We start from the raw sequence: 20,538 nt of genomic DNA on the forward strand, positions 1-20,538 counted from the left end.
AAGAAACAAACAAAAAAATCAAAATAACAACAAAACAAAATGGAATGAAGGAAACTAAAGTAAATAAAGAAGAGGTAAAGAGATCTGAATTTTTTGTCATAAAGACAAATGTTACAGTGTATGATAAAAAGACTCTTAAGATTTCTTACAGGTTTCTTACAATTTGATGCTCAATCCCAATATCACACACACCACACATACAAATACACACACATACATATGTATACCACACACGTGCACCACACATACCCCGAATGCAGGCTGATGTTCTGCATCTAGAATCAGTCAATAACTCTGCAACTTTGGTAGGTAGCTCTCAAGCTGAGCCAAGATGATTGGGTCTGTGTAAGGATAAGCGCCCCCCCACACACACCATGTATGTCTCTGTAGCAACAGAAGAACCCTGCAGTTGGTGCCTCGAAAGACTGATCTGCATGCTGAAGCTTCACAAACACCAATACCTATGCTTAGTGTTGGCTAAAACTGCTAACAATTGTTACACAGGAAAACCCTGTCTTGAAAAACCAAACGATTATGTTGAAAGCAAAGACAGTAACTGAGCAGAATTTCCAAGTGTTCATTCATACTGTTATCTTTATTTCCAGATACTATCAAAGCAATCTGTCTGAAGTATGGAAAATCACCCTGCAAAGATGCATTTCCTACTGTACTCCATGGGAAAATCATCCTTACTTTATCTGGATTCAGAAGGGCGTGGGTATATCTGCTGTGCTTGCAGAGAACAAGCCTTCTTTTGGCTGCACCACACATTTAAAGCCCAACTATGATAAAAGAGTGCCCATCGCTAAAATCAAGAAGCATCCACTGGGGTTTTGTTTGTTTTAAATAGAGGCAGAGGACTAGAGAGAGAGCTCAGCAGTTAAGAGTTGTCGATGCTTTTGAAGAAGATGAGTTCAGATCCCAGCACCACTCAGTGCCTGACAACTGACTGTAACTCCAGTTCCATAGGTCCAACGCCCTCTCCTGTCTCCACAGGCACTGCACTCGTGTGATACACAGATACATTCACGTGAAACGCCCATTCGCATTGCATCAAATAAGAATAAATCTTTTAACAACAAAGAGGGGCCTTTAGTTCTTATTGAGTACAGTCAATGTGGCAGAAACACCCCCACTGTCCAGCTCAGAATGTGAGCTGGATAGAAAAAAACGATGTGACGTCTGTATTCTCTGCTTCTGCAGTTGGTTTTGGTTTTGATTTTGAGACAGTGACTTTATAGCCCAGGCCAGCCTTAAACTTGCTTTAGGTCTCCTGTCTCAGGCTCCTAACTGCTGGGATTGCAGGCCTAGGCCACCATGTCTGGCTTATTTTGGGCTTTTGAGGTCAGTTCTCATGACTGACTGACCTTGAACACCTGATCCTCCAGCTCCATCTTCCAACTGCTGGGGCTACCAGAGGCATGAGTGCTGTGGTATACTTGCACACTGTAAAGATTTGTCACTTGTATTAGTTTAATAAAATGCTGGTTTGCTAGTAGCCAGGCAGGAAGTACAGGTGGGGCAACCAGACTAAGAATTCTGGGAAGAGGAAAGGCAGAGTCAGTCATTAGCCAGATGCAGAGGAAACAAGATGAGAATGCCCTAGTGAGAAAAGGTACCAAGTCACGTGGCTAAACATAGATAAGAATTATGGGTTATTAATAAACCTGAGTTAATAGGTCAAACAGTGTATAATTAATATAAGCTTCTGTGTGTTTATTTGGGAGTGAATGTGTGAGCGGGCAGGACAGAAACTTCCGTTCACACCTAAGCTTGACTTTTCTGTTCCCTCATTTAAAAAATAAAAAATTGGGGCTTCTTACATGGCTCTGTGGCTCATGGCACTTGCCACCAAGCCTGACAACCAGAGTCTAATCCCCAGGATTCACATGGTTAAAGGATGGAACTTATTCTTGGAAGCTGTCCTGTCACCTCCACATGTGCCATAGCATACTTGTTGACATGCACACATAAAGTATACCTTTGCATGCACATAAAAAGTGTAATTAAAGACTTTTGTTTGGTGCTGGGCATGGCACTGCAGGCCTTTAACCAGCATCGGGAGGCAGAGGCAAGGGGATCTCTGAGTTCCAGGCCAGAGTGAGTTTCAGGTCAGGCTGGGCTACACAGAGAAACCCCGTCGAGAAAATCCATAACAACAACAAAAATATAAAACAAAAGCAAAAGTTTTTTTTTTTTGAAGTAAGGTGTTTTTTTTTTTTTTGTTGTTTTTGAGTTTATTATATTACTATTATTATTATTTGGTTTTTTGAGACAGGGTTTCTTTGTAGCTTTGGAGCCTCTCCTGGACCTCACTCTGTAGATCAGGCTGTCTTGAACTTAGAGTGCTGGGATTAAAGGCACGTGCCACCACCACTGTCCTGCCTTGAAGTTTACAGCTGCTGCAGCTGTAGTTCATTTGCTTGTCTACCATACACTAACCCTTGAGTTTCATTCCCAGTGCTCCATAAAACCAGGTCTGGGGTGTGTTCCTGTAGTTCCAGCATTTGAAAGACAGGGGTAGAGTGACTGCCATGAGTTCAAGGCCAGCCCAAGTTACAGACTAAGACCCTGTCACAACCAGCCAACCAAATAAATAAAGTAGTTGTGATTACAAGTATGCACCACCAGGCTGAGTTATTCTTGTTTTTTGTAGTGTTAGAGATTAAACACAGGATTCAATGCATGATAAACATGTACTCTACTGCTGAGCTACATATACCACCTCAGGCCCACGCCTAGTTTTCATGAAACCTTTCCCAACACCATCACTGCCAAATCCTCATTCTCACAGGTGGTGCTTCCTGAGACCAGCGCCTGCCTTGGAAGGCTTCATCCCAGCTCTGTTCCACCTTCTCCCTCCTCACAGCTAGTCTGTTCACAGGCAAAGGTTAGCTCATCCAGACAGTGGTCCTTTGAGGTCTCCCTGAAGTCACACGGATCTGTGGAGACAGACCTCTTGCTCAGCCACTTCTAGGATGTGTGTGCTAGGAGGGACAGACACATACACACACACAGCTTTGCAGTACTGACTAAAGATTGAGGAAATGATGCCGGCCATGGGCCAGTCCTCCCACCCTGCCATGTGTCGGTGTGCAGCCTGGTGGAGCCTGAGAATTCTACCTTTGAAGCTGTTGATATAGTTCATTGGTAAAGCCAGCACGCATGAAATCTTGGATTTGATCCCCAGAACTGCATAAAGACCAGTGCAGTGCACCCCTCATAATGACATTATGGGTATGTGAGGACAGGAGAATCAGACGTTCAAGGTCATCCTTTGCTACATAGCAAGTTCAAAGGCTAATTTGGGATATAAGAAATTCTCCCCGGGGGCTGGAGAGATGGCTCAGTGGTTAAGAGCATTGCCTGCTCTTCCAAAGGTCCTGAGTTCAATTCCCAGCAACCACATGGTGGCTCACAACCATCTGTAATGAGGTCTGGTGCCCTCTTCTGGCCTGCAGACATACAGACAGACAGAATATTGTATACATAATAAATAAATAAATATTTAAAAAAAAAAAAAAAAAGAAATCCTCCCCGGGGCTGGAGAGATGGCTCAGTGGTTAAGAGCATTGCCTGCTCTTCCAAAGGTCCTGAGTTCAATTCCCAGCAACCACATGGTGGCTCACAACCATCTGTAAAGAGGTCTGGAGCCCTCTTCTGGCCTTCAGGCATACACACAGACAGAATATTGTATACATAATAAATAAATAAATATTTAAAAAAGAAATCCTCCCCATAAATAAATAAACAAGTAAATAAATAAATGCTGAAAAAGATTGGGGACATTGCTCAGCTACAGCACCTGTCTTGCCTGACCTCAGGAGCTCACCCCTCACCATCATACACTCAAAGGGGTCATCAGTATTATCGTCTCCCTTCAATATTCAAGGACCATCATGGAGAAGGCAGAAGGAACTTAAGAGCTAGGAAAGGGGGCGTGTTGTGGAAAGCTGTCTCCTGGGCACTGCGTGGCTGTTGCACTCTGGAAATCACCACGGCTGCGCAAGAAGCATGAGGATGATAAACTGTGATGATCAGACCACCCTAACAATGGACCCCAAGAAATTGGAATCCTCCAGGGGATCTCATGCTAGGAAAGAAGGCATAAAGTCTGGGCAAGCCGGAGGGGACCCCACCACACACTTGACAGACTACCCTGCCAGTGGGCAGAACCGAGACAGTGACGGGTCAGAGATTGGTGAGACCATGCCTCGGCCAGGACTGCTGTTATGCAGATTTCTTGCCCTCTGCTTTCATTTTTATTTTATTAATGTGTGGGTGTGTGGAGCGTGAAGTGTGGAGACCAGAGGAAGCTCTGTGGATGGTCTCTGTCTCCACCTTTATGTGTGTTTCAGGGGTCAGGCTCAGCTCACCAGCCATCTCCCCTGCCTGGAGCCAAGTCCCACCACCAGCGGGGAATGAGAAGTTTGTATCTGCTCTGGCAACAAACTCAACCCAGTCCAACCTATACGGCTTGACAGAATATAAAGTATGACATTAGGATCGGCTTTACTTTTTAAAACTTTATTGATTTTCCACCTGATCAAAGCATGGGGTATTTAATAGTATTATACATAATATTTTTACATAGAAAACTTTACATAGCATTTCATATTATATAATTCTGCTTTATTCTTTCAAAAATGTTTACATCCATTGGGCAAGGAATGCTTTTCATTAAATTATCAACATTAAATGCACTTAATCATTGTGTATAGATGAAATCAAAGTAGCTAGTAACTAACTTTTAGGCATTTTCAAAGAGGAAAAACATACATTTGCACATAAAGAAATGTTTGATGCAGATATGCAAGATAAAATTTTTAAAAAAATTAGAACACTGAGAAAACCCACACATTTGATGAGTGTCATTTTCTGAGAGCAAGGATTTTCAGATGGAGTCATTCTTTACGATGCTCAGCTTTGGTTTTTTGTTTTGTTTTGATGCTTCCCAAACCACAAAGCTGCTAGTAGACAACTCCAGCTTCATATGAGCTTTAGCTGTGTCTACCCTCCCACAGACAGTGAAACAGGGTTCAGGCGGATCCAGTGCCTACTGCCACCAGTATCCACTAGCACTGTAGCAACAAACACCTGAGTGGGGCGGCCACATCTGCATGTGCCAGCATGTTTTTTTAGAAGTAGAAAGACAACTAAATATATAGCCATAATCACAAAAGAACAACAACAAAACTTTTTTTTGAAGGTGGTGTCTTTATAGTTTTTCTCATTTTTTTTCCACAAAAGTCACCTGTTGGAGGAAAGTGTTGTGTTTACAGATATCACTATACAACTTTCCTAATGTCTGCTTTAGTTATACAGGATGAGGGAAGGTGTGCTTGACTCTAGGGCGTACACCAGACATGCGCACACCAGACATGGCACTCCCACTCTCCGTTTGTTGCTCAGAAGCCAAAGCTGGTGATTTTCTTAACAGAACTGCTTGGAACTGCAGCTTGGGAACAGAAACTTCTTCAGAGACCAACACTTAAAGCATTCTGATAAAGAAATAAGGCCTTGGAAGATAAGCTGCTCCGCCCTTCCTCCTCTGCTGCAGCCGGGCGGCATCTGCCTGTGAGGGTACACAGCTGTTCCCACTCTGCACTGATGTCCAGTGGGCTCAAGCTACATTTGCCATGAGAAAGACTAGATTTGTTCATCACAAAGAATTTATACCGAATGGCTTGTTTCTGGAGGTCAGGGACACCACTGTCCACTGACAAGAAAAGTTACCCTGAATGATTTTACACTGCTTTTAAAAGAGCTATTGCTGTACAATTCAAATGCATCATTCAGAAAAATCAATCTTTTTACACAACAAAATGATAAAGAAATTCAAGCCCGGAAAAGTCAGTAAGAAAACACACTGACACACTCCCCACTCTGTAAGGGGCAAAAATTACAGAGGAGGCAGGGAACACTGGGGGCAAAGCGCTGGTGTAGATGGGTGGAATGTCACATGACGGGAGGAGAGTCAGGGACACAGCTCAGGCAGGATGCACCCACTGATTACATGTGTAGTACAAATACTGCAGGGACCACTGAGAGCTGAGGTCATGCTGAGTGGCAACACCAGGGAGGACATCTCAGGTGCAGGTTTGCGGTGCAGCAAAAGATGTAACAGACTCCAAGACACGTCAGTCACATGTGCTCACACTTGCACTTACACCAACATTCTCCCACAATCCCGCCCTGCGAGGTCATGGCCTTCTCAGCTGATGTGTTAGTAATGATCCCAACCTGCTACTTTTTCTTTGGTAGAGAAATTAAAATACTTTTTGGGAAATAAAAGCATAAACATAAGGTCTGCTGGCCAAACTGAGCATGTGGCGAGGCTGTCAAAAACAAGAGAAAAAAACAGCAAAAGCACCAGGGATCCCTCTCTAGAAAGAAAAAAGGGTCCAATTCCACAGACACACTCCCAAGGGCTGACTAACTTCTAAGGCACCAGAGTTGACTTGACGCAGGCAGAAGTCTGGATGTTTTCACTGCATTCATGACCCAACTTAGCACTCAGTGCTGCCCCAGGTGAACAGTGGGGGAGGGCAGACAAGGAATCGCGTGTTGTCTTTTTCATGGGCTCCAGATCGATTAAGCTTCCTCTAGTTTTGCTGCTGTGGGTGTTGGGAGCGCTCAGAATTCTCTCTATGCGGTTCTGGACCTGACACCATTACCAGTGTAAGGACCCCAGAATCTAATCTCGCCAAAGACACCAGCTCCTGGCTCTAGTTAACAGAAGCTCTAGGTGCCACCCCAGCCATTGTCACAGTCCAGCTGTGCTGGCCCCACAGTAGCTCCAGTTCCACTTATGGCAGGGTGGCACCGGAGTGACCCTTATTACACTAAGTTACTGTCCCCTCCTCTGATGGTCCCTCTAACAGGGACGGCAAAGCAGCCTCACTAACCGCCAGACACTCTGCTGAGGAAAAGCTACAAAGGTTTACTCAGGGATAAACAAACTCTGGGTCAGATGTTTCATTTTCATTACTACTTCATATTAGAGATTTCAGAGAGATGTGCAATGCATTCTGGAAAATTTATCTAGAAAATTGAACGGAACACTCACCCACAAATACTTCAAGGAAGGCTGACACCTTCATTAAATTCTCTTTTCCCTACAGACTTTGTCTCCCCACATTACTAAAACAGGGAGCCATGAGGCACTACGTTTTCTTCAAACCCTGCAAGCTCTTTACATCTACTAAGCTCTGCCTTTAATCAAATCTTCAATATAACTTTGTAAAATACTTTAGAAATCACTCAGACAATAACAAAACATAAGAAATAACATTCTTTTCCCTACCTTTCTTAATCTAAATAGGCTGACCCAAAACTGACACAAACATTCCAACTTCTCTAATACATTCAAACAACAAAACACCCAGCGTACTTAGGCGGCAGTTAGCCTTTACGAGGAATTTTATTAACACACTCTCCAATAAACACGAATCTATACAGCGATGTTCATTACATCCAAGGAGAACGACTTCCTCCAACAAAACATTTATCACCAGTCTTGGAACTCTGCGAGGAAACGGTGGTTTTTACACGACAGATGTGATAGTTCCGTCAGCGAAACGGAACGATGGATGGAGAACTGACTCTCCATCATTGTTACTGGTAGCAATGGGTTAATGAGACACCGTGAGCCTCTGCTGGGGACTCTGAGGAGGCCAGTGTACAGGTCACCACTATCCAGGTTTGAACCCCAACAGGGTGGGTGGCTCCCTGTTTGCCAGCCAGGATGTCATGACGGACACTCTGCAGAACCATAGCAGTAACCATGGGAGCCAGTGCTACCACGTTGATGACAGCGCTGCGGGCACTTGTGATGGCTCTTCTGGAATCCATATCTTATACACCAGGCCAATCCGCAGGAAGAACTTCCGGAGAACTGCTCGGAGCTCAGGGATCAGGTCAAACTGCATGATTTCACACAAGTAGGGGTAGTATACTGAAGCGTGTGCTTTGAACTTGCAGTGGGAAAGCAGAAAGCCAAGTTAGACACGGAACATTTCTTTGGTTTTGCACCAGTTTTCCAAAGGTATTTATCTCAGTCTAAACAAAAATATTCAACAACACTGCTGCAGCTTTTTCTTATTATTAAAACTTTTAGCTGGGTGACGTGGCATATGACTAAAGCAGAAAGACTGCAGGTTCTGGTCCAGTCTCAGCTACATAGCAAGACCTCTCATGGCCGGGCAGTCATAGCACACTCAAGAAAATGAGATCTGGGTGTGACTTAGTTGGTAGAGTGCTTGTCTAGCATGCATGGGGCCTTGAGTTCAATCCCAAACACCCCCAATACCACACAAATCAGTAAGTAAAAAAATCTTTTTTTTCCCCCTGGAACTCACTCTGTAGACCAGGCTGCCTCTGCCTCCTTAGTGCTAGGATTAAAGACGTGTGCCACCACTGGCCGGCTTGTAAATAAATCTTATAATGCTGCAGAAGTAGAGGCGGAAGGATCAGGTGATCTTCAGCTCACATGGAGTCCTAGGTAAGCCTGGGCTATATGAGGCCCTATCACAAAACACCCTCAATGAACCTGTCCATTTTAATGATACTGAGTTTTAGTTATAATAGTCTTGCTGTTCCCAACAGCCACACACATGGTTCACACTTCATCCCTTCTCATCTGGGAAAGGCTCTTTCCTGGGAAGGGCCCTGTCATCAGAAGACACCACTTTCCTAACGAGCTGTCTGCACAGTCATCTCAACTGGAGGAAAAGCACCTACCCTGACCAGAGTCTGCAGGAGACATTAGCATTCACTGTACCTTTTCGTCGTTAATTTTGAGGGTTTTGGTTAGGAGTAACAGCAGGAGATTCGTCCATGCTTCCCGATGGCTTTCAGAGTTCACAGTAGTGAAATAGGCAAGCGCTTCACTGCAAACCCTGGAATTAAGAGACAGGTGTGTCAAGACAGTAGTTGGCATTTCACGTCCAGGGAAGAGTCAGATTCCTTCAGTGCCCTACTAAATACCCACACTGGCTGTGCCAACCTGGGCAAACCACCAGGTCTTCATTTTTTTCTGTCACATGAAAGCTTGGCTCTGGCAATGGCCAATGTGAAGCTTGGCCAGTCTGTAGCACATGAAGCACTGAGGACTTATTCACTGTATATATTAACTGTCTCCCTTCTCACCCATACCACGTGAAATTGCTCCAGACATAAATGTTGTGCGGCAGCCCCGACAAGAGATGCTAGGAGCCTATGCTTTAGGCTTGGGTTAATAACAAGGGTATGGAGAAAATAAGGCGGGAGAATTATGAGTTCAAACTAGCCAGTTTTCGGTGGTATATAGGGAGATTCTGTCCCAAGGAAGGGTGGGGAAGAACCATTGTAGCTCCTTTAGTCAACTAATTCTTTCAGTCAAGACTTAGTGCTGGGGTTGGTGGAACACACCCCCAACATTTAGGAGGCAGAGGAAGGAGACCAGGAGTTCAAGGTCATCCTTGGCCACATGGTCAGTCTGAGGAAGCCTGGGCTACATGAGATCCTATTTCAAAAGATCAAACAAAAGTCTATTATAATATTCTCACTGTAAGTCATCTGGAAAGGGTATAAAATTAATACTGTAAGAAAGGAGAAAGGAACTCCATTGTTTTAAAGGACACATGACAATATTTTAAAGCTGATTTCTCCTCCTACATCTCTTTTTTTGGGTGTGTGTCCGTCCATGTAATGTTAAGAAATGACCCTATGATGTCTACCACTGCACTATGTAGTCAGCCCCTCCTCCCCAAATAGCTGTCAATATTTCTTTAGAGGAATATACCAAAATCAAAATATTGAAAATTGATACACCCACTTGACAGTTAAGATCCACAGAATGATGTTTCTGTGTGCTGCTACTAGTTGTGTTTGAGACTGCTGCCTTAGTGCAGGGAGCCAATGATGTGTGTTACTGTAGATTTCAGAAGAGTAAAAGAAAACCTGGGAACTTGAGGTGCAGCTCAGTGGTAGAGAATGTACTTAGCCTGTCGAGGTCAAATTCACACCCCAGCATCAAAGAGAACTACGAAATATGAGGCTCAGCAGCCTTTTGGTAATGGCCAGGAAGTGGGTGGAAACTGGCCTGCAGTTTACATTGCTACACTTCTACGTGTCGAACCTGCTAATTCTATGACCCTGTATCTTCCTGGAAAGAAGGAATGACAGGATGTCAGGGCTGACAGCAACTCCTTGGACCTCCTCACAGGAGAACCCTACCCAACTGGGTACCAGCCAGAGCCAGGACGTCCCTCAGTCTCAGCACTCAGAGGTCAGAGCACTTTTTACAGTTCGGGTTGGAATGCAGAGGAATAGCCCTGCCTACTCTTCTCAGGATTCTAGGATCTGAATGGATGAGGCAGTAGAAGGAAGCCAATCACGGAGTGATGTTGAGTAGGAATTTCTCTCCTATGCTTTTGTATGTAATTCTGGCTGGCCTGATACTCAAAGGGATCTACTTGCTTCTGCCTCCCAAGTTCAGGACAAAAAGTGTGTGCCACCACACCTGGCTTTTTTTTTTTTTAATTTATTATGTATGCAGTGTTCTGTCTACACATATGCCTGCAGGCCAGAAGATGGCACCAGTGGTTGTGAGCCACTAGGTGGTTTTTGGGAACTGAACTTGACACCTCTGGAAGAGCAGCCAGTGCTCTTAACTGTAGGGAAATATTATTTTCAGGTGTGTGACTTTTGTTTACACTGCATATGTTTAACTCCATGAAGCTGTGATTCTGTGCCGTCTGAAACACCTGATGGTCTAATAAAGCGATGAATGGCCAATAGCGAGGCAGGGGCCAGGACAGGCGGGGGCTGGTGTTGTGATCCAGCTGCCCCCCCCTCCCCTCAACACACCAGTCTCGGCATCCATGCCGCGATGGTGCAGCAGGCTAGCAGGCAGAGAGTAAAAATAGAAGGAGAAATCTGGGAGGAGAGGGAACTAGGAGCAAGAGAACAAGGAGAGGAGGACATCAGGGGCCAGCCACCCAGCCACACAGCAAACCACAGAGAAAGTAGTAAAGGAAGGTCTACAGAAATAAAGAAAGAGAAAAGTCCAGAGGTCAAAAAAAGTCAGGATAATTTAAGATAAGAAAAGCTGGCAAGAAACAAGCCCAGCTAAGGCTGCAAGTTTATAGCTAAGAATGAGCCTCCATGTGTGATTTATTTGGGAGCTGGATGGCAGGCCCCTCAAAAAAAATCAAAAGAGTAAAATACTCACAACATTTAATCCCTGATCTATCGCTCTGGCCCTCTCCTATTCTTTTTAATTCACGGAATTATTATGTAAAATTAATGGGAAAACAATCTTACGTTAAAAGTCGCTGCTGTATTTCACCCCAAGAATCCCTGCGGTCCTCGTCGACATACATTCTAAACAAGATCCTCAAACAACAGGCCAAGCTGCTGGTTTCTTGTTTGAGAAGGTTGGGTTTGGACTTGCCCTTGAAGCCTAGAGAGACAAGGCAGTCAGGTCAGCGGTGCACATCACCAGCCTGGACAGTCGAGACGCCACGGGAGAGGTAGTCCTCTAGTCAAGCAAGAGACCGTGAGGCAGATGGAGGTGGTCACGACTCTCCAGCGTGACCTGTGCAGGTGCAGTGCTTCTTCCATTTAGTGTGACAGAGATGTCAGTCTCATCTCAGACCCAACAGCTCTCTTTTAAGAATTCTAGCACTCATGCCAGGCGGTGGTGGCGCACGCCTTTAATCCCAGCACTCGGGAGGCAGAGGCAGGTGGATCTCTGTGAGTTCGAGGCCAGCCTGGTCTACAAGAGCTAGTTCCAGGACAGGCTCCAAAGCTGCAGAGAAACCCTGTCTCAAAAAACCAAAAAAAGAAAAAAGAATTCTAGAGTTCAGGCTGGCAAGAGGGCCCAGTGAGAAAAGGCACTTACTGTGTAAGCCTGGAGACCTGAGTTGACTCCACAAAGTTGTCTTCTGACAGCCACAACACACATGCTATGGTATGTACATACCTTCATGTTATGCACAGACAATAGTTTTAAATTTTAAGAAAGAATTTCCTTTAATCCCAGCACTTGGGAGGCAGAGACAAGTGAATTTTTGTGAGTTCAAGTTCTAGGAGAGCCAGGCCTACATAGAGAAAGCCCATATCATCAAAAAAAAAAAAAAAAAAAAAAAGATTGATGTGGGATTCCTCTCTGTATGCTGTGAATACCATTGGTTAATAAAGAAACTAGTTTGGCCTGATAAGGTAGGTAGGCGGGGCAAACGAAACTGAATGCTGGAGGAAGGAGGCAGGGTCAGAGAGAAGCTATGTAGCCCTACCAGAGACAGACGCCAGAACATTACTGGTAAGCCACTGCCACATGGTGATACAGATTAATGGAGATGGGTTAAATTTATATGTAAGAGTTAGCCAAGAAGAAGTTACAGATAATGGGCCAAGCAGTGATTTAGTTAATACAGTATCTGTGTAGTTATTTTGGGACTGAGCTGCCCCGCAGCTGGGAAAACAAACTAAGATCCTTCCCTTCGACAGATGATGATTTTGCCTACAAAGCATCCACAGTTTTTTTAAAAGTATGAAAATATGTTTTATATATATATAATAGATAAAATATTAATGTAAAATTAATAATTAGAATTAACAAAATGTTAGTATATAAAATATTAATATATATAAAAAACAATCAGCCAGAGATGTGCCAATTACTCTGGACAAAACCTTCCCACAGGCAATGGGTATGGACAACAGTCATTTAAGATGGGCAAGGTAGCGCATGCCTTTAATCCCAGCACTCAAGGTAGAGACAGACAGATCTTTGAGGTTCTACAGAGTGAGCTCCAGGATACCCAGGTCTACACAGATAAACCCTGTACCAAAAACCAAACCAAACCAAAACCAAACCAAACCCACATAAAACAAACTAAACAACAACAACAGCAAACCCTCAGGCCTAGTGGCCACAGCTGTAATCTTACAGGAGGCTGAGAAGGAGTCTACCATGTGTTTCAGGTTGGACTGAGCTACTAGCAGGTTCTAGCGTAGCCTGGGCTCATAGCAAACAATTTTTGTTTCGACAAAACAAGGTATCTGGGGAGAAGGTTAAGGGATCATAACAAAAGTCTGTAGAATGTTTTGGCAAAGTTCAGGATTGTAAGACACCTACAGTTTCTACCCCTGGAAAAATATGTAAGTATCATACAGGCTGGTGAGATGGTTCCGTGGTCAAGGCTGTTCTTCCAGAGGACCCAGCTTCAGTACCCAGCACCCACACGGAGGCTCACAGCTGACTACAACTCCATTCCGAGAGGATGCAGTGCCCTCTTCTGACCCCCTTGGACATCAGGCATGTGGTACACCAACATACATGCAGGTAAAACGCTCATACACATAAAAACAAACAATAAATTAAAACAATATTAACATCAGAATTCTCTCCAAAGACTTTAGCATTTTAGGATGGTGGCTGATATGGCTTGTCACAAGCCTGTCTGTGTGCCTCACCTGCTCTCCAGAGAACAGTTCGCTGCTCATAGTTGGAATTGAAGGCCTTGGAGAACGAATGGGACTCCTGCAGGCAGTCCAACAGCTTGAAGAGGTGCTGGGAAGACATGAACTTGTACATGCCCTGATTCTCCGTCTCGATGTGGATATCTGCATCTAGTGTGTCTTGCTAAAGGGGAGAGACAAGATGGCTGAATGAAGACTTTAGCAGGTACTGAGGCATTGTTAGGGCAGACAGACAAGACTGTCCAAGTCTCTCAGAATCACTCTTGGAGTGCTTCCACTCAGAGTCTGTCTCTGGCTGCATCCCTGAGGGGCTGTGTGGTGGTGGGCTCGGGGCCCATGTTTCCAAGCTGTCAGTCAGTACTGTCTGCTGCGTAAGCAGGGAGTGTGCTTCAGTACCTTGCTACAACACTGTGCTTTCTCTTTTCAAATGCAATCAAAGTGGCAGATGGCCAGAGTCCCAAGCTAACAAAGACGGAGAGGAGAGCTAAGCCTATGGCTATTGGAGCTCAGTCAGATGACCACTCAAGCCCAGCGATGGCCTTAAGACTGGCTAAACATGTGTGCAGTGCTCCAAACTGTTAGTCAATGTGCAGCCTGAAACCTGACACATGCTCAAGAGACTTTTATATTTCTGGAAATTTCTAGGAATTGGCCATCCTCCCGTAAGAGGATGAGGAGGAAAGACTGTAAAATGTCCTAAGTTGATCTAAAACTCTGGAGCAGTTGTTGTCAAAACCCCAGCTGATGCCAGATGTGCTGACACACACCTATCTGCTATACCAGCTGAGACAGGATGATCAGGACTAGCCTGGGCTACCCAGTGAGTTTGAGGCTGAGCTGTACAGTGAGACCCTATTTTTTTTTTTTTTTGGTTTTTCGAGACAGGGTTTCTCTGTGGCTTTGGAGCCTGTCCTGGAACTAGCTCTGTAGACCAGGCTGGTCTCGAACTCACAGAGATCCGCCTGCCTCTGCCTCCCGAAGTGAGACCCTATTTTATTTTATTTGGTTTTTCGAGACAGGGTTTCTCTGCAGCTTTGGAGCCTGTCCTGGAACTCCCTTTGTAGACCAGGCTGGCCTCGAACTCACAGAGATCCGCCTGCCTCTGCCTCCCGAGTGCTGGGACTAAAGGCGTGCGCCACCACCGCCCGGCGAGACCCTATTTTAAAGCAGATGCTAAACTCCATACAAGATTTGGATTGGTAGAGAAATCTTGAAAACATACAAGATTGGAGGGCTGACATTCCCAGCTTCTAAAACACTAAAAAGCTACAAGAACCAGGTTAGCGTTCCGCTGGCACACAGATGGCGATGAATTAAGCAGCATGGGGACACAGAAACAGGCCTTGTACTGATGGTAAAGTGGCTTCTGAGACAAATGCCAGGAAAGGAAAGACTGCATCCGTGCTGAGGGCGCAAGACCATCACACACCAGAGACAAAACTGGGTTCCCACCTTACACAGTACACAAGAACCAAAGCATGTTTGAAGATCTAAGGAAACCTCATGTAGAGCACTCTTTTGAGACAGGGTCTCTTTTATGTAGCTCTGGCCATCCTGAAACTCACTCTGTAGACCAGGCCAGCCTTGAATTCACAGAGCTCCTCCTGCCTCTGCCTCTAGAGCGCGACGGTAAGAGGTGTGCACCACCACCTCTGGTCACTTATATAAACATCTTAAAACAGCTAGAGGGGGGCTCAGCAGTTAAAGAGCTCTGGCTGTAACTCACATGTTGGCTCACAATTGACTGTAACTCCAGTTTCAGGAGATCTAACGACCTCTCCTGGCCTCCCTGGACAGCAGGCACTTTGTGCACAGATACATATGCAGACAAAACACCCATACAAATAAAATAAAAAAAAAAACCTCTTAATAGCCGGGCGATGGTGGCGCACGCCTTTAATCCCAGCACTCGGGAGGCAGAGGCAGGCGGATCTCTGTGAGTTCGAGACCAGCCTGGTCTACAAGAGCTAGTTCCAGGACAGGCTCCAAAGCCACAGAGAAACCCTGTCTCGAAAAACCAAAAAAAAAAAAAAAAAAAAAAAAAAAAAAAAACTCTTAAAACATGGTTCTAGGCTGGGCGGTGGTGGCGCACGCCTTTAATCCCAGCACTTGGGAGGCAGAGGCAGGCGGATCTCTGTGAGTTTGAGACCAGCCTGGTCTACAGAGCTAGTTCCAAGACAGGCTCCAAAGCCACAGAGAAACCCTGTCTCGAAAAACCAAAAAAAAAAAACCAAAAAAAAAACATGGTTCTATAGCTAAGTATGGTGGGGTGCACCAGTAACCCTAGCACTGGGGATGTAAAGGCAGGAGATGGAACACAGCCCAGCCTAAGCTAGGAAGCAAGTTCAATGCCAGTCTTGGCAGACATGAGAGCCTGTCTCAAAAAAAAAAAACAAAAAAAAAAAAAACAAAACCAAACAAGCCAGGTGGTGGTGGCACACTCGTTGAATCGCAGCACTTGGGAGGCAGAGGTAGTGGATCTTTGAGTTTGAGGCCAACCTGGTCTGCAGAGGGAGTTTTCTAGGACAGTCAAGACTACACAGAGAAACTTTGTCTTGAAAAAAATTAAAACCAAAACCAAAAACTGAAAACACACATAGAAAGGAAGAGGAGTTTCCAGTCATAACTGACAAGGAATGAGCATGTGTTATACACATATAACTTAGAGTTTAACAGTAAAGCAGTAGTTATAAAATGATCAAGTGTTCACCAAATCAGATGGTAGACTCTACTACTGTTAAAGACACCATACGAGGGGTGGAAATGGGACATTTTTCTTTTTTAGTAAGTAAGAGTACTGCTGTGTAGTGGCCTGTTTTAGCTTCCGCAGCACTGGGATTACAGGCAAAGCACCACCACACCCAGTATTAGTCAAAATGGCCAGAGGAGTAACTGTGCTATGGAATGGTCACAGGAGAATGTTATGTGGCCATATGTCAAAGAGATACTGCTGTGCTGTGTAATACAAATGAGCTCAAAACTCCCTGCTAAATTAAAGAATCACACCCCAAAGTTCACACTCTGTACTCTTTATATGAGATGCTCTCAACAGGCAAATCCAGAGACAGAAAAGCCGATGAGTAACTCGCAGGGTCAGAAAGAGGGATGATGGGGACTGCTGATGGCCACGGTACTGTTTTCACAGGAAAACATTCTCAAGTGACAGTGTCTGCACGCCTTTGTAAAAACAAAGGACTGGACTGCTTAGCTTAAAAAAATGAAAAGGACAGAACGTGCAGCTGTGTTAAATTCAGCAGTACTTATCCACTTAGGTGGTGACAAGGCTGAGGCTCTGCCTGGATACAGGTTGCTGGCTGACTGCAGCCCCTCACTCAGAGCATGCTAGCCTCAAGTTAGCAAAGTCTCCAATGCAGCATAAGGTTATTGCCTGGATGCTGGACACTAGTTCTGCTTCTAGAATCGTTTACATGCAGAGAGCCTCACATACAAGATGTGCTTCCTGAAGAAAAGCTGGGGATGCTACATTTATTTTGTGTGTGCATGGGTACCACAGCATGCGTATGGAGGTCAGAGGGAGTCGCTTCCCTCCTTTTACCATGTAGGCCCTGGGCTCCAACTCAGGTTGTCAGGGTCAGTGGCAAATGCTTTATTCACTGAGCCATTTCACTTGCTTCAGGAGTTTTTATATACTTATTGCTCCTCTCACATTTTTGTTGTAGTTTTCTTTGTAATCCCCTGGCTTGCTTTTGTTTCTGTTTGTGATTTCTGAGACAAGGTCTTATATAGCTCAAGCTAACTGCAAACTTACTGAGTAGCCCAGGCAGGCCTTGAACTCATGACAACTCTCTGGCCTTAGCCTACTGAGTGCTGGGATCTCTCACATGTGCCACCACACAGCCTTCTCAGTTATTGATGATAAAGCTGTACAGCAAGGGTAGGGCGTTTCCCTGAGATAAATAAACCTTTCCCTAGCACCAAGGGAGGGTGGTACCTGGGCAGTGCTATGCTGGTAAGCCAACTCTAAGGGGAATAAAAACCTCTGCCTTTCAGTGTTCTCTGTGGTGTATGTTGTTTCACTGTGCTCAACTGCCAGTGAGCAGCATGATGTTTCTAAATGTAAGGGTGGAAAGAGATGATCATGATGGGATTGGGACTGCCCATCTGTGCTGGCTCCAACATGTTGCTGCTACTCACAGCCTCCCATGGACAAGAGTGCCCCAGCCCAGGCCCTGGGGTAGTTACCTGGGCAGCAACCATGTGCTCTGCATCCTCCTTTTTGCTGGTCGCAGGGTAAAACACGATGTTGTCAATGGTCTGTATCAACTCCAGCTGAACCACACACTTGATGAGGAGGCTGGCCAACAGCTTCTGATCTACATAGATGATAAACATTAACCCTGACAATGATTCAGTACTCTTCACTGAGCTCTTCCTGTGTGCCCAGAACACTTGGTGCTGTGGCATGGCAATGAATGAAAACCCTGCCCTCCCAAACACCCACAGTACCCAAAACAACAGGTAGGACCTAAGAGTGGTGTTCAGTGGCATGACAGGGTAGAGAGAGGTGAACCACCAGGGTTGTATTGCAAGCTTAAGCAAAATGCCAAATGTCTCCCCCCAAAAGTGGTTATGAAACAACAAAAGAAAAAGGAAAGCAGAAAAGAAGGGAAATTCAGGAAAGTTGAAAAGGAAAGTAAGAACAATTGAACAAAGATCTGAAGGTGAGAGAATCGACTGCAGAACCTGTGTCTTTCAGCAAGTTTCACCGTCAGCCACAGCACTCCTACACTGCAACTGTGGGCTGCACCCTCATGGTGGGCAAGCAGGTTGCCAACACCAGCTAGCTTCTGAAAGCAGGCATAGCTCAGTTTATAAGGGTCCGGGGAGCTCTTCTAAGTTCTTAGTTTCTTGGCCACTTTTTTCCATCTTGGAAGTGGTGCAGCTTTCTGCATCTCCTACTTCTCTACATCTTTGACATGATCTTTAGGGCACTTGTACCCATGAGGTTCTAGATTTGATCCCCACCCCTGGAGTGGGGTATGAGGAGGTGCTCTTTTACCCTGTGGAATAGTGAACCTTTGCCTAATCACAGTTCTTTATTCTGACTGCTCCCTGTTCTACAATGCAGTCCTGCCATGAGAGGCTGACTCCATGCACGCTGTGTCTCCAGCTCGAGGGCTTGAGCATCTCAAAAGTGCTGTCTGATTCGTGGTCCACTAGGTAAAATGAAACTCTCCCTCAGCGCATGAGAGAACTAGAATGTTGGAAAGTCCAGTACAGCGACAGGAAGATGGAAAGCAGTTGTCTTTTTAAACGTGGGTGTAAAAGTCTACAACCGTGTAACAACTCTCTCTGCAGAATGTTCCAACTTTTGAGGAAATGAGGAGGAGTCAGTTCAGGGGTAGAATGTTTCCCTAGCATGTAAAGCCATGGGTTCAATCTCCAGAAACACCTAAAATGGGTTTTTTTTGGTGGGGGGAGGATTTTTTTAATGTATATGAATGTTTTCCCCGCACAGACATTTGTGCTGCATGTGCATTCCTGGTATCCAAGGAGGCCAGAAGAGGGCATCAAATCCCCTGGAGCTGGAGTTATAGAAGGTTATGAACCTCCAAGTAGAACTGGACCCAAATTTAGGTCCCTATAAGAAGAGGCAGTGCTCTCAACTGCTGAGCCACCTTATCTTTCCAGCCCTCTAATCAAACTTTAATTTTAAAAAATACAAAGTCGGGGCTGGAGAGATGGCTCAGCGGTTGAGAGCATTGCCTGCTCTTCCAAAGGTCCTGAGTTCAATTCCCAGCAACCACATGGTGGCTCACAACCATCTGTAAAGAGGCCTGGTGCCCTCTTCCGGCCTTCAGGCATACAAACAGAATATTGTATACATAATAAATAAAATAAATAAATATTTAAAAAAAAAATACAAAGTCATCTAGGTGTGGTGGCACACACCTATGATCCCCAGTGCTCAGGCAGCAGAGGCAGTGGATCTCCTTGAGTTCATCAAGGCCAACCTGGTCAAAGCAAGTTCCAGAAAAGCCAAGGCTACACAGAGAAACTCTGACTCAAACAACAGAAACAAAACAAAAACACAGTGACATTAGCTGGGCATGGTGGCACACCTTTAATTCCACACTTGGAGGCAGAGCTCTAAATAGCAAGCTCTGACCTAATAGCAAGCTCCATGACAGTCAGGACTACATGCAGAGAACTTGTCTCAAACAAAAATTACAAAGAAGTTGTAGCTGATGGTAGTAAAAAACCAAACTATTCAGCCAGGTATGGTGGCCATATCCTGGAGGCTGAAGCAGGAGTCGGGAAGACTGTAAGTTTCAGACCAGCAGGACTAAAGTTAGATTGTGGTTCACAAAACAGAATAAAACAAGAAATTGTGCAGACATTTTGGGCTCAGAGGGGAGGCTGAGTTGGGAAAGCAGGAGAAGAATTAACTGCTGCCTGCAGGCACAGCAGGGACTCCAGTCCCAAATACCTCTCCAAATGCAAATGTTGTTGAGAGGGTCTCCTACTCAGAGGAATTTATACCTGACTCTATCCAACTAATGACAAATCAGGAACCTTTAATCCTCTGGCTATGAGCAGTCACCAAAGGACAGGACCTCAGTCCCAGGGGCCTTCTCAGTGGGTTTCAAGGAGACTTTTATTCCTTCAAAAAGTAACAGGAATCACATATTGTCTTATCCTACTGTGGTGCTTCAGAACTCAAGTCCGTGTTTACTTCACAGCCTGGCATGTGGAGAATGGGGTGGGACTGCCCTGAAGACAAACGACGGGGACACCACTTCAGACAGAACTGGAACACTGTGAAGTGTCAAAACTGTCTGGCCTTGTCTACTACACATTGGTAAGTTATAGCACCTGCCATTCAAATGCAAAGTGGCATTCTTCAAAGGCCAGCAGAAAGACCAATGAACTCGCACATGGAACAGGACAGCGTCTGGCACATAAACAGGGCCATACAGTGCAGCCCTGGATGGCATGGAACTATCTACACAGATCAGGACAGGAGCGTCAAACCCAGAAATCCACTGCTAGAATTAAAGGCATGTGTCACCATGCTCAACGCCACAGTCCAGGTGTTTTTTCTTT

At 45.1% G+C, this 20,538-nt stretch overlaps 1 protein-coding gene across 2 annotated transcripts in view; it reads right to left on the minus strand.

Annotated features, from left to right (window-relative positions):
• Nucleotides 1-4,511: 4,511 nt before the first annotated feature.
• Arfgef2 (ADP ribosylation factor guanine nucleotide exchange factor 2) overlaps nt 4,512-20,538 on the minus strand; it is an 80,757-nt gene continuing 64,730 nt past the window's right edge. For both annotated transcript variants that reach the window (XM_057780218.1, XM_057780217.1), the window contains exons 35-39: nt 17,674-17,804; nt 13,465-13,633; nt 11,308-11,446; nt 8,783-8,900; nt 4,512-7,976 (exon numbers count right to left, since the gene is read on the minus strand). In XM_057780218.1, coding sequence (XP_057636201.1) covers nt 7,800-7,976; nt 8,783-8,900; nt 11,308-11,446; nt 13,465-13,633; nt 17,674-17,804 — 734 coding nt within the window. In that variant the 3' untranslated portion in view covers nt 4,512-7,799. The remainder of the gene's footprint in view (nt 7,977-8,782; nt 8,901-11,307; nt 11,447-13,464; nt 13,634-17,673; nt 17,805-20,538) is intronic.

Source organism: Chionomys nivalis, chromosome 9 (genome assembly GCF_950005125.1).
Source record: "Chionomys nivalis chromosome 9, mChiNiv1.1, whole genome shotgun sequence".
Classification (NCBI taxonomy): Eukaryota; Metazoa; Chordata; class Mammalia; order Rodentia; family Cricetidae; genus Chionomys; species Chionomys nivalis.